General features: G+C 39.0%; 2 protein-coding genes across 2 annotated transcripts; one reads left to right on the top strand and one right to left on the bottom strand.

Annotated features, from left to right (window-relative positions):
• The first annotated feature begins 1,450 nt into the window (after positions 1-1,450).
• On the top strand, positions 1,451-7,713 carry LOC145219169 (uncharacterized). Its single transcript, XM_080086561.1, has 5 exons — positions 1,451-1,514; positions 1,994-2,259; positions 2,721-2,925; positions 4,901-5,025; positions 7,079-7,713. Exons 1-5 carry the CDS (start codon positions 1,466-1,468, stop codon positions 7,262-7,264), a joined length of 831 nt encoding a protein of 276 aa, XP_079942687.1. The 5' UTR covers positions 1,451-1,465; the 3' UTR covers positions 7,265-7,713.
• Positions 7,714-11,563: 3,850 nt separating this feature from the next.
• On the bottom strand, positions 11,564-13,070 carry LOC145235390 (uncharacterized). Its single transcript, XM_080099583.1, has 3 exons — positions 12,840-13,070; positions 12,133-12,330; positions 11,564-11,820 (listed from the first exon to the last, which is right to left on the bottom strand). The coding sequence occupies exons 1-3, from the start codon at positions 12,985-12,987 to the stop codon at positions 11,753-11,755; spliced, it is 414 nt and encodes a 137-aa protein (XP_079955709.1). The 5' UTR covers positions 12,988-13,070; the 3' UTR covers positions 11,564-11,752.
• Positions 13,071-13,990: the final 920 nt, after the last annotated feature.

Consider the following 13,990-nt stretch of genomic DNA (forward strand, 5'->3'; position numbering starts at 1 on the left):
AAACGAATTTTTGTTTTGTCTCTAAAACTAGTCGGAACCGTCTTACGCAGTGCCATGGCTTCTTTAGGTCCCCTGTCGCTCCTCCTGCAGTGAGACGCCGTCGCATATCTTTCACAGACTGGAAGCTTCACGCTTGAGCAGCCACAGGCCTAGCACGCTCCAGACTTTCATTTGTGTGCAAACACAGCGTTATTGCTGGGCCAGGCCATGCTTCTTCGGCCGGTTGTTGCGCCGTTTGTTTGACTGCAACGTGACAAAGGTAGCCATTTGAGGTAAACGTTTTGCTGCTGTTCTTGTAGGAAGTACAGTTACAGTTATGTATTTTTTGCAGATGAACCAAAAACTTACAGATTTATCTAAACCAGCGTTATGCATAATTTACTCGTGTTGACAGCGGAAATTATGAACTTAAAGGCTTACTTCTTTTTTGCATTGAAATCTGTGTCAATCAGTTGCTAAAATTTAAATGCATTGCTCATACTCTCATAGGGATAAACTTGACATATTTGATGTAATTGTACCAATACCACTATGAGACAGGAAACTGTTTGTCAAAAAACTTTTCTCAGCTCACGTTTTCAACAAATAAGACCTTTAAACAAGGAATCACAGTGTTTGAAAGTTGCAAAACTTTGACCCGGAAAGATTTATGTTAGTTTGCAACCAGAAAAACAGTCCTAAACTTCGGTTGTAGAAAATTCAGTTTTCAGTAATAAATTCGTTAGTTTGCAGCGTGTTTGTTGCACTTTAAACTTGCACTTTGTATCCCAAACTCGAACAACCAGCATATGTTAAGTTGTTGACAGCAAAGTCAAAATGGTTTGTCTGGGGAAACAGCTTGTCTGAATGAAGTCAATGCCTTCGTAACGGAAGCAATTTTGGCCTTTGAGAAAGAATTGGAAAGGACGTAAGATTTTTTGTTTCTCCTGATTGCCAAACCTTTAACCTTTGGTAGTCCAAATTTTGCCGTGTTTGGTGCTTGTAACGCATTAACAAATCGTTTTCTCGTGACGGAGCCAGTTTGCAGTCATTGTATTGTTAGTTCATCTGTTCAAACAGTGAATTTTTGCACCGGGTCGGTATAGATTTCGGCTATTTCTAGTCAACGCAAAAGTGCCCTCATCGTTAAGCGATGTAATAATTCCTTGTCAGTCCCCGGAACGACCGTGTTAAAACGGGAAATTCTATCTCCTGTGTGTAGACAGTAAGTCGCAGTTTTATTGAAGTTGTTAATAATTGAAGACTTTTTCTTGCCGTCGCAATCCTTGTGGAATTTCAAGAGTTTTGTGTAACCAAAAGAACGGGTCTATTGCCTTGAAGCAAATATATATTAATCAATTAATTCCAATGTTCCGTGAATGCAATGTGCTGTGACGTAATTAGCGTGCAGTAAAATTTTGAATGCACCAACGTTACTCTCTATGAACCGACGATGCTAATTTTTTCAGACGCAAAAAACGACGTAATGCCAGTTACGTCCAAATCACATGACCATCATCCCTGCTATATAACATGTAAGTCGTACCGAAAATGCGGCATGTGTGGACAGCCTTGGGTGTTGACTGGATATCACATTTCCGTAATATAGCCGCTGGGTCGTTGCCTTATTTGTTGTTACTGGTAGCTACAAAGTCGCAAGTAAGCATAAGTGGTCGATCCGTTAGGCTGGAGGCTAGAAAAACTTGTTTCCGCTCCCAGATAAACGTGGCGGCGCGGTTTCAAACTTGCTTGGCCTGAAGATGAAATGTTTATCGAAGCGTCGCATGTGCTATCACGTGGTTATAGATCTGCGCAATATGTATGTTGTGAGTGACGGTTATGTATACGTGATAAAATCTTATGAATGTGGTATAATAGAAGCCGGCTTTGTTAACTGATTTCTCAAGGTTCGTATACTCAGACTGCAGTTGTTCACTCCGTAGCCCTGGTTTGTCCCTTTACTGATTGGCTGATTTCTGACAAAAGCTATTTAATCATCGTTGTTATCTTCAAGGTGAAGAATCTGACCGTATTAAATTAGCCAACACAATGACTGACTGTAGCCAAAAAGTCGCGCTGGTACTTGGAGGTGCCGGGAACGTGGGATCTGGAGTGATTGCCGGTTTTCTGCGAAGAGGATACGGCAGAGTTGCGGTGATATCCCGGGATCCGATGCGCCTGGAAAATGTGAGATCTCAACTGGGGGATGCTGCTGAGCGGGTCGTATGCATCCTTGGTGACATTGGAAGCGAAGCTGGTGCTGAGGCTGCAAGGGCCGAGGTAAGATTGTGTATATCTAATTGTAGATACATGGCCAAGACAATCATCAAAGTTTGTATAACCTGAGGGATAGGAAAGTGGTTGCCTGCTATTTGTTGAAGTAACGATTCCGACTAATTCAGTTCTTTAACTTGCTTCGGTGTATTACTTGAATCATACATCAAAAAATTGGTTTGGATATCTTCAGAGTATAACTGTTGCCTAAACCTTCATGCACTTAAATAAATTGATAAAAAGACTCAACAGCGTCAATAGGCAATATTTTTCTTTTGCAAGGTTACGACACTTAAGAACTGTCAGCGACAAGACATTGTTTAATATCTTTAGAGGCGTTCTTTCCACTGTGAAAACAACACGGTAATGAAAAGGAAAGCTGATTTAAGAGTGCATGACAACAAGTCTAGCGTCAGTTGTCACACAACTTTTTCCAACCCATCCTATTGATAATCTTTGCCTTGCAGGTTGCAAACCAGTGCGGGGCTCGCATTGATGACATTGTTTCCACAATCGGGTTTTCGTGGTGGCAGAAAGGACCTATTATGCACCAGGGCAAGATCGACTTGGAATCAGCTCTGAACTCCCTTGTTGTCGCGCCGTTTGTCGCTTACAAGACCTTCATTCACCTGGTGAAAGATAACCCCAACGGCACATTTACCTTCGTGACAGGTAAAAGTAAAAGCGTACTTAATTGTCCTGTTATCACAGTAACAACCGTGATTTGGTTGAAATTGCTCTTCTAATAGTTAGATTTGCCCCCATGGCCAAACCCAACAGGGAGTTCACAAACTATACCCGTTTTCACTTGAAGTGTAAATGTACATGAGGTCTAATCAAACACAAATAAAATGTTTTTTTGGCAACTTGTTGCAACAAACTTCGAAGAGAGAGTACATACAGCTGAACCACTCAAAAAATACCAGGTTTTTTACAACATTTTTGCACTTAGAATTACTCCTTTTTTCCGTTTGACCAAGGTTTGAATTCTTCGTTTAGCGTACTTTTGACATTTTAATAGCTAAAAATCTGTTTTTCAAACAATAAAAGAAAATAGTTCTTTTACTGCAATTAATTTCATATACTCGACAAAGGTTGCCGATAACCTTAGGCGACATCTTCATTTCAGAGCCGTGAGAACAAAATCAATCCTAGTGCTATTAGGCTAAGATTGAACCGCGATAGAAATACAAGACAGCCAAATCAGAGGGCGAATCGCGTTGACCAGCGGGTCAATCGTGATAACATTAACGTTATACAGATACATATATCGTGTGCTTTCAACGATCGAAAAACCGAAAAGCGAAAAGTTCACAAAACAGCCTAATATTTTTAAAAAAAACATCAAAGAGAGTTGATTGACCAAATTTAATGAAATCCATAACCATTTGATTTGCGGAGCATGCGACCGTGGTTGACCTCTTGCCAATACATGGTCCATTTGTCAATACTTATTGTTCAGTTAGGCGTTGTTCTGGGCTGGGCAACGTCTGCGCTTTAGAATCATGGTTGTTTGCATTTTAGCAGCGTGGGTTGGTGCGCAATTGAGTGAACGTGACGGTTAATTACTTCCGATTAGGCGTCGCTGTTTGCCAGTTTCATCACGCTAAGCATTGTAGAAAGGGGTTAGACTAGGTTATTGGAATTAATTTCCGGGTGTTGTTGGATTGTTTACCGTACGTTTGAACTGAAATACAAATACCACCAGGCTATATCGACCGCGCGATTATCAGAAGGACATTTTTATTGACATATTTTGTCGGAAAACATGCGCACATAATACATCAGAGCAATGTTCACATTTCCTGTCTTTTAAATGAATAGATTTTGTGTTTGCATTTGATTTGGACTGAACTGAATTGACCTTATCATTGCGTATTTGTCTGTATTTGGTGCTGAATATTGATTTAATCGCATTGCTATCGTATGAGATGCTAGTTTACAAAAATGTTAAGCTTGATAATTCGTTTTAAATCTACAAATATGTGATTGGCAAAACAAACATGTTCAATATGCCACGCATATATATGTTCAATATGTGGGTTTTCGGCGAAAAGTACAAAGCATTCCAGAGAAAGTAAAATCTTCTTACTCCACCCCTCTTCGGTATGTGGCGTGACGTAATTTCGTCCCCGTCTCGCTTTAGTTAACACAAGATCCTGGCCGGCATTGTTGCTCGATGATGCGTGGCGGGTGATTGTTGTCAGAGGGTAACTCGGGATGCCAACGCAAAATTATACGGCAACTAGTAAAAATGTTAGCAATCATCCAGCCTGACTTTTCTGTTTGTTGCATAATAAGAAGGAGTGACACTTGTTTTCTACAAAACTATCTTCCGGCTTTGAATGAATTATTAATGGTTTCGCCTTTGACGCATAGAGTGGTGTAATTAGTGGGCATTGACAGACAAGATAAAGCTTCCTCCTGTAATTTAAAAGACATTTTCGATACCTTAACGCATAATAAATCACCAGCTCGTTGATATTTTTTTCAAAAATGGTTGGGCCATACATTAAAGTAAATTATTTAGGTTTTTCCAAACAAACAATAGTCACAGAAAACCTTGTCAGTCATGCAAACCCTTAAGTGAATTCGCTCAATCCTGTTTTAAACAAAAAAAGTTTAATTGTTGTTTGACTCTTTTCAGGTGGAGGAGCGGACATGTATTTGATTCCCGGCACAGGATTTATGGCCATCGGTGGAGCCGCAGCACAGGGCCTTGCTCGTGTTGCATTAAAGGAGCACGTCAATGACCCAGTTTGTGTTACGGAGGTAGGAAACAAACTTTTGATCGATTTCTGAGTTAAAACAGTTCGAATGATTCTTGTTGTGTCACGGTTTCCTTTGGTAACGACTTTAACGGCTCTAAAGGCTTAGGTAGATGGATAGTTGGATTAAGATTCCAGGCATTCCGTTACGATGGCCAGATTACCAACATAGAAATGAGCACAACTCTTCACTCAATATTCTTGTAAAAACGATTTGAAGCGCATAAAACCGATCGAGTATCTTTCGCATTAAAAAAATAAGTCTTTCAATTTTACGACTTTACGTCAAACCACAAATTATATCCTCCAAACCAATTATTCTCAGACTTTTCATTGCAGCCTGAACTCTAAGTCAAAATGGTTTGTGCTTGTCACTGCAGCAAGTTTTGAAAACATTTACAAACGTACGGTAACAAGCCATTATGACAGCTTATTATGTCACAGAATGCCATAAGTTTAAATAACTCTATGACCCATTGAAAATATTTTTGCCCACATCTTCGCTATGTAGTGTTCCAAATGGGCTCAAAACCCGGCCAGAATCATAAAGTACCACCCAGAAACCCGGCGAGAACCCGAACTTTTTTAAAAACAAAGCCCAATAACGCCTGAAAGTTGATGAAAATATGGCTCAAATGAGTGAAATCCGAATAAACGAATCTACTTGAAACTCTTTGACTGTAACCCAAATTTTGGAACCCACAGCTTTAAACTGTTAATTATGGGTCCCCTTCCCTGAAGGGGACGCATCTTGATTTCACTCAGTTTTTTTTTTTTTTCTTTTTTTTTTTCTTTTTTTTTTTCTTTTTTCTCCGGTGAAGTTTGTCCATGCACTTTTGGTATGAAATCTTTGGTGAATTTGGATGAAACTTGGACAGATGGTAGATATAGTTATGCAGATGTGCCATCTGCTTTGTTTGACTTGATAACCCCAGTATTTACCCCGCTAGCCCCCTAAATGGGTGAAATTTTAAATGATGTCTGATTTTAATGAAATTTGGACAGTTTGTTCTTTGTGACATAATTAGGTGTCGATTGTTGTGTTTAACCCTGTAGCCCCATTATTTACCCCACTAGACCCCTAAAATGGGTGAATGCTTTAAACCATTTCCGAATTGGATGAAATTTGGACAGTTTGTTCTTTGTGACATAATTAGGTGTCGATTGTTGTGTTTAACCCTGTAGCCCCATTATTTACCCCACCAGACCCCTAAAATGGGTGAATGCTTTAAACCATTTCCGAATTGGATGAAATTTGGACAGTTTGTTCTTTGTGACATAATTAGGTGTCGATTGTTATGTTTTACCATGTAGCCCCAACATTTACCCCATTAGCCCCCTAATTTTTTAAACAATGTCCGAATTGGATGAATTTTTGACAGTTTGTTGAATTTGGCATTTATAGCTGTCGCTTATTGTGTTTCACCCTCTAGTGCTAATATTTACCCTTCATACCCTCTGGAACAGGTGCATTTTTCTGAATATTTGAGTGAAATGACGTTTGACAGTTTGTAAAATTTGCGTTTTTAAAATGTCAGTGTTTCACCCTATGGAGGCCTACAAACTTAAAACAATGTCTTAATTACATGAGATTAGGACAGTTCATACTTTACATAACATGATTATTTAAGGCACACTACTGATCTCTGTGTTGGACATGGTTATTTGTTTACAACGTTGCGGTTTTGGGGACCCATGAGTTTCTGCCTGCAGAAACAAACAAAGGTTATAAAAAACATTGGCCGATATGGGACCCAATGTAGAAAAAGCATAGGCAGTATATTACCATTGCAAAATAGGTTGTAGTGTATGTGCTATAGTAAATTGTGCTAAACCACCCTTCTAGTTTGTGGTTGTTATTGCTCAATATTTCAAAACGAATGAAATTTAAGCTTATCCTTAAATATATTTAAGGAAAAAAATTGAGTCAAATAATAAACACTTGATCTACTTTATTGTCTGATCTAAATGTGCAAAACATATATAAATGTTTGAGTTATTATGAAAATTATATGAAAACCAAGCGGAGTAACAAGATTATATTTTTTGTCCATTAGGTATCGTTTATGTTAGGAGTGACACCGGTGCCCGAACAAATGCCCCCGGCATTCGATTGGATATTCAACCAAGATGCAGGCGATGCGATATCCATGGTGGCATTGAAACGAGCCGGACGGGGAAAATCCTCTACGGTTACAAGTCTTGATGAACTAAAAAAGTTGGCGGAAAACGGAGTCCTATAACTATGAGATCAAGACTGATTTTCCAACTAACACTTTTTTACTTAACCTAGCGCGACCAATTGTTCGCTTTTGAGGAATGGGGTTTTTGTGAAGCAACACTTCTCGCAAATGCGCAATAGCAATTTTTTATACACAGCACCCCGTGTTAAATTTCAAATAGCTTTGTGACAAAATATCGTAATGCGGAGCCATTATTTTTCTGGACGTTTTAACTAAATCTCATTCCTACCTCGGCAAGACTAAAGCAACACACACCTTAAGTCATTTAAGCTTCTGTGTTACACATGATCGTCAACGCCGCGTCTATATTTTATGCTGGACTGTTGGTGCATTAAGTTTAATATAACAGTCATATCCATCATTTATTCATACTTTTCTTTCACACCGACGTTAACTTGTTGCGTTTTTGTCTTTCCTTCTTTGGTAGCAAACGAAACGAGATTTTATCAGATGGTGTTGTTAATGCAAGCATAGTACAGAGATTTGTCGTAGTTGCTAAGAGACTTTGTTTAGTTTGTAACGTATAGTCAACATTTTAATGAAAGAAGTTGGCGTTGTCGGTAGCCAATTTTCGGAACATTTCATCAGCTTTTTTAATCTTTTCGGTCGATGATTAAACAAAACTCGATATTTGGGGGTCAAAAAATCGAAGAAAAATCCGGTTTTGGGTGGGTTTTCGACGGAATATTCCAGTTTCAAAGTGGTTTCTATCCAGTTTTGGCCTCTTATCGAATCGCCAAACCAGTTAAAAAAGGAGTCGAATATCCGAAATTTCAACCTAAAGGCTATAGTCTTACGATTTTTTCAAAAATCGGGTCAAAATTTTCGATTTTCAAAACCAGTTTGGAGGTTCGGTAGGAGGCAGAAACCGGTCTAAACCAGTTTGAAACTGGAATATTCCGGCGAAAACCCACCGAAAACCGGATATTTCTTCGATTTTTTGACCCCCCAAAATCGAAAAAAAACGGAAAGTCTAAGGGTTTTTTTCAAAAATCGGGTGAAAATTTTCGATTTTCAAACCGGTTTGGAGGTTCGATAGGAGGCCAAAACCGGCCAGAACCAGTTTGAAACGGAACCGGCTAGAACCAGTTTGAAACGGGGATATTCCGGCGAAAACCCACCCAAACCGGATTTTTCGTCGATTTTTTGACCCCCAAAAATCGAAAAAACGAAAAGGCTATAGCCTGAGGTTTTTTTCAAAAATCGGGTCAAAATTTTCGATTTTCTAAACCGGTTTGAACCGGTTTGGAATTCGGTAGGAGGCAGAAACCGGTCTAAACCAGTTTGAAACTGGAATATTCCGGTGAAAACCCACCGAAAACCGGATTTTTCTTCAATTTTTTGACCCCAAAAAATCGAAAAAAACGGAAAGGCTATGCCTTGGGGTTTTCAAAAATCGTGTCAAAATTTCGGGTGTTCGATTCCAGTTTAAACCGGTTTGGAGGTTCGGTAGGAAGTAAAAACCGGTCTAAACCAGTTTGAAACTGGAATATTCCGGCGAAAACCCACCCAAAACCGGATTTATCTTCGATTTTTTGACCCCAAAAAATCGAAAAAAGGAAGGCTATAGCTGCATTAGGTTTTTTTTCAAAAATCGGGTCAAAATTTTCGATTTTCACTTGCCTGGTCGCGTGAATTATTGTTATACAAGGCCAGGAGTAGACAACCTGTGGCCGTGAACATGTAAACTGAAATATTTGGATTTGCAAAACTTGTTTGAGGGGCTGGAAAACATATTAACAGCCCAGAAGCCGCATGTTTAAGACTTTTTGTAAGCCTATTATGGATAAACAATGCGAAAACAGGCATGATTAGCGTCACAATTTACATGGTGACGCCATAAACAGTAAAGTCTGATTCCTAGACTGCGCAGCTCAATCTACGTAACAAGCTAGAAATTAAATTGTCTATCAGGCACTATTAATAAGTATATTTACGATGCGGCCGTCGCAGCGGAAAGGTTGTGCACCCCCCGTGCTACGTCCAGGAAATTTAGCATACAAAAGTGTGTAAACCTAACAAGTTGATTCAATGATTAGCTTGTTGCTGCATTCTTTCAGCAATTTGGACATGTGGTGTGGTGTTGACTTGTTCTCAATAGCCCTAAATCAATATAAAATCAATTCGTTTTGTTGATTTTGACGTGATCTCAAAAAGATAAAAAATCCTTTTTTGTATTCGCAATCGTTTACTCCAGGAATATTAAAAGTAAAATTTCAGAAAGTACGTTGTTCAACCTTAACAGATACTCCAGGTATGTGCTTATTTGCTTCACAATTAACATTATTGACGCAACAATCCCAACCTGACGCAATTATATTTACAATAAGCAGGTCAGTCTCACATAAGTCACGATGTTATGTCTTCCTGCATTTCATAAAAAATAGCGACGTTTAGTAACACTGACCTCAGCTGTATTCCCTTCGTATACCTTTCCTCAGTCGTATACCCTAATTTTGGTGTGGTATACACTTGGGTATACAGTATACCCGGTTGAAGAGCACTGGTCTATGACATTAGGTTTTTTTTCAAAAATCGGGTCAAAATTTTCGATTTTCTAAACCGGTTTGGAGGATCGGTGGGAGGCCAAAACCGACTAGAACCAGTTTGAAACGGGGATATTCCGGAGAAAACCCACCCAAACCGGATATTTCTTCGATTTTTTGACCACCAAAAATCGATAAAATGGAAAGGCTGTAGCCTTAGGGTTTTTTGAAAATCGTGTCAAAATTTCGGGTAATCGATTCCGGTTTAAACCGGTTTGGAGGTTCGGTAGGAGGCAAAAACCGGTCTAAACCAGTTTGAAACTGGAATATTCCGGTGAAAACCTTCCGAAAACCGGATTTTTCTTCGATTTTTGACCCCCTAAAATCGAAAAAACGGAGGGGGTATATAGCCTTAGGGTTTTTTCAAAAATCGGGTCAAATTTTTCGATTTTCAAAACCGGTTGAAACCGGCTTGAAGGTTCAGTAGGAGGCAGAAACCGGTCTAAACCAGTTTGAAACTGGAATATTCCGGTGAAAACCTTCCGAAAACCGGATTTTTCTTCGATTTTTGACCCCCTAAAATCGAAAAAACGGAAAGGCTATGGCTTATGTTTTTTTCAAAAATCGGGTCAAATTTTTCGATTTTCAAAACCGGTTTGAACCGGTTTGGAGGTTCGGTAGGAGGCAGAAACCGGTCTAAACCAGTTTGAAATTGGAATATTCCGGCGAAAACCCACTCAAACCGGGTTTTTATTTAATTGTTTAGCCGCAATAATCGAAAAAATGGAGAGGCTATAGCCTTAGGTTTTTTTTCGAAAATCGGGTCAAAGTTTCGGGTATTCGATTTCGGTTTAAACCGGTTTGGAGGATCGGTAGATGGCCAAAACTGGCTAGAACAAGTTTGAAACGGGAATATTGCGGCAAAAATCCACCCAAAACTGGATTTTTCTTCGATTTTTTGACCCCGAAAATCGAAAAATGAATGCCTTTGGGTTTTTTCGAAAATCGGGTCAAAATTTTGGGTTTTCGATTCCGGTTGAAAACGGTTTGGAGTTTCGGTAGAAGGCCAAAACCGACTAGAACCAGTGGTGGGATTCAGCCGGTTCGCACCGGTTCTATAGAACCGTCTCACCAAATTTTATAAGATCAGCGAACCGGTTAGCTTTACTGGTTTTGTCAATCGATTTTGTAACGGAACCGGCTGAAAAATATGACTTTGATAGAATCGGTTGATGAAAGTTTTGGATCCCACCACTGACTAGAACCAGTTTGAAACTGGAATATTCCGTCGAAAACCCGCTGAAAACCGGATTTGTCTTCAATTTTTTGACGCCCCAAAATCGAAAAATTGGATAGGCCTCAGAGTTTTTTCGAATATCGAGTCAAAATTTTGGTTATTCGATTCCGGTTCTACCTCTGTTACTGAACCTTCAAACTAACGGAAGCTGGGTTATATAATTTGACCTGTAATCTAACAGAAACTTATTTTCTTTTCTGGAAATAAAAGGAAAGTCTGGTTTTCCGACTTATTTATCAAGTATTCAACAACAAGCATTTTTAAACTTGATAAAACAACATCTCTATTTTAAAATTTTGCTAATAATCCGGTATTAACTGTGTGTTTTTACGAATTATCACATTGTTCTCTGGCAATTTAGGCCTCTTCTGATATTCCTTCTGACAGTCCTAAACTTTTTGCTTGGTTTTAGCAGAATTCTCCGAAACACGAAACTTGCATGGCCGAAAAAATCGAATGGCATCGGATTCTCTGTAGTAAACAATGCAGGCTACTGTCATTTTCAGTTTTTCTCCATTATTTCTTATTAAGGTTGTAAACCCCTTTTTTAAGTACCAACGAATCCTGATCAATTCCGTGTGTACGGTCATGGAATAACATACATGGAATAATAAGTTGCAAGATATAAAAATGCACCAGGAACGTAAACATAAAAACAAGAATAAACAATGTTGAAGCCTTCAAAAATCATATGTTGATCATTGTTTATTTTAAAGGTGCGTCGACCAACCCCAGCATCATACCCTTTCTTCCCATCGGAACTTTTGAAGTGTCTAAAAACACACGAAACAATTATAGGCATGATGGTTGCGTTGTTTACTTTTCTACAAATATCTCAAAAGTCGTCACAAAAATTGTCAAATAAATAATAAAATCTAGTGAGGCTGTTAGTCCATCCGTAGGTTTTAAAATTGGGCTACACGTCTTATTAGTTCCAAAATCTAGGAAAACAACCCCACTAACCGAGTTGTATTGCCGACGAAAACTCGACAAATTTTACGTGACTTTGTGCCCGGAGGAAGTGTTGAGCCAACGTTTCGCCGATACACGTTCAGCGTTTGTGTTTTTAAGCTTATTCAACTCACATGATTGTGGTTTCTTCTCCTCGTACCAATACTTCATTCCCTGTTTGCTGTGCTGATAGTAAATAGAACGTGGCACTGGTTTCTTCAGGCTCATGTATTCCGACTCGGACTTTTTCTTGTCCTTATACTCTGATTTGGATTTGGGTGTTGATGCTTTGGTCGTTGGTTCCGGTTCCTTTCTAATCTCAACCGCTTCTTCTATGAAAAAAAATTGTTGGTTATTAAATTTGGCCGGCCAGCAGAGTTTGACGCAGTCCGTGGTCAGTCACTTCAATAAAATGCCGCCCAGACTTTCTCCTTACTAAAAACATATATTCAATAATAATTAGCAGGTATTTTGGTACGTAACGATTCGTTTAATGTTTGACTTGAGTTTAGCTTTTGTACACAACCCTTTTAATGTATAATAAATGGTGTTAATTAAGGCCCTTTGAGTTGATTAATACTCTCTGCTAAAATGTTTGCATATCTTGGCAACAATGGAAAGCGTCAATAGTTAAGTTTAAAGCACATGTACTGCAAGTCAAACAAAACATTAAATTCCTTGTTTGACAAGCTAAAATGTGACCCACGAAATAATGCCCAATGCCCAATGCCCAAGTCAAATTCAAATTAGGTTAGTAAAAATACCCATACGATACATACATTCGAGTAAAAATAAGTGCATGGGTCATGCAAGAACACACTGTTTCCTATAATTAACTTACTTGTCTTTTCAGGTGTTTGCGCAACATTGGTGGTTGAGCCGCTACCACAGCGCTTATGAATTCGCATTAATCCCAGCCTTGCATGATGCAGAAGGTTTATGTCAATTTCCTCTGAATCAATCACCTGGTCGAACTGTTCGTTGTGCATCGTTTGTATTTAAAAATAACTGGTTATAGTAATATCAACCTATCCTTGCTGTATAAATCCTTCACATTTAACTATGAAAAAAACATTTAAAGATCAATTCAAAATCCTTCTACACAAGACAACACAACAAAATGCGAAAATCGAGACGTACTTCACACACAGTGCAGTTTCATAACACCTGACTTTCTGTACCACCTATGTCTGCTGTGTAAAATCTTGTTACATGATATTCCACTATAATTCAATTTTTATTGAACTTACGCAGTGTACACAAGAAAGGGGTCCAATTTTCTGTGTACAGATAACTAAGTTTGGTCCAGAAGCGGCATTCCAAACAAAAGGTCTTTGTTACTATTGTTGATACAAATAGATCTTTTTACTAGCCAAGCCTCCACAACATGTACTGCTCTGTGTTGTGCGCTAACCCGACTCCATGATAACTATTGTCCGAATTCCTTGGAGTGGTCGCGTACAAGTGGGCAATGGTAAAACAGTCGCGCTGCTCGAGAGGTTTCCAAATCGGCGAAGTACCAAAAAAGGCGAGGCGCAACTGTATGACCGTCGCTCTGTAACGCCTGAATAGTTTCATTTGTAATACCACAATGCAAAGTACTGGTTAATTATAAACCATTTAAACTTTACATAGTGTGGTTTTGGACTCACAAGCAAAACTCCAACACCGCAGATAAATAACCAACAAAAAAAACTAAGGTTTGTTTCTGTCCGTGGCATTGATCTGCCTTGTGTTTCAAACACGCATTGTCATGTTTGTAGAATATTGCATGGGTTTCTACTAGTGATGTGCCGAATCGGCGAAATTTCGATTCGGCCGAAACCGAATATTCGGCGAATCAACCGAATCATTTATGACGTCACGTGAAGTCGTACACTACGCGTTTGACATGAAAATATAAGTTTATCTACCAGGCAATTAGTGCAGAATGGTTGTGTTTTGTCCCTATTTTAGTTCTGTTGGGTTTAACATTGCCTCAAGCATGATTGC

Source organism: Phallusia mammillata, chromosome 1, assembly GCF_965637545.1.
Source record: "Phallusia mammillata chromosome 1, kaPhaMamm4.hap1.1, whole genome shotgun sequence".
In the NCBI taxonomy this organism is placed as follows: domain Eukaryota; kingdom Metazoa; phylum Chordata; class Ascidiacea; order Phlebobranchia; family Ascidiidae; genus Phallusia; species Phallusia mammillata.

What these genes read in the sequence shown, in the direction of transcription:
- LOC145235390 (XM_080099583.1), bottom strand. Translation starts at nt 12,987, where the DNA reads ATGCACAACGAACAGTTCGACCAGGTGATTGATTCAGAGGAAATTGAC. An exon ending in GCAAACACCTGAAAAGACAA is followed by an intron (nt 12,331 to 12,839) that starts GTAAGTTAATTA and finishes TTTTTTTCATAG; the next exon opens with AAGAAGCGGTTGAGATTAGA. An exon ending in GGAGAAGAAACCACAATCAT is followed by an intron (nt 11,821 to 12,132) that starts GTGAGTTGAATA and finishes GTGTGTTTTTAG; the next exon opens with ACACTTCAAAAGTTCCGATG.
- LOC145219169 (XM_080086561.1), top strand. Translation starts at nt 1,466, where the DNA reads ATGCCAGTTACGTCCAAATCACATGACCATCATCCCTGCTATATAACA. An exon ending in TCATCCCTGCTATATAACAT is followed by an intron (nt 1,515 to 1,993) that starts GTAAGTCGTACC and finishes GTTATCTTCAAG; the next exon opens with GTGAAGAATCTGACCGTATT. An exon ending in CACATTTACCTTCGTGACAG is followed by an intron (nt 2,926 to 4,900) that starts GTAAAAGTAAAA and finishes GACTCTTTTCAG; the next exon opens with GTGGAGGAGCGGACATGTAT.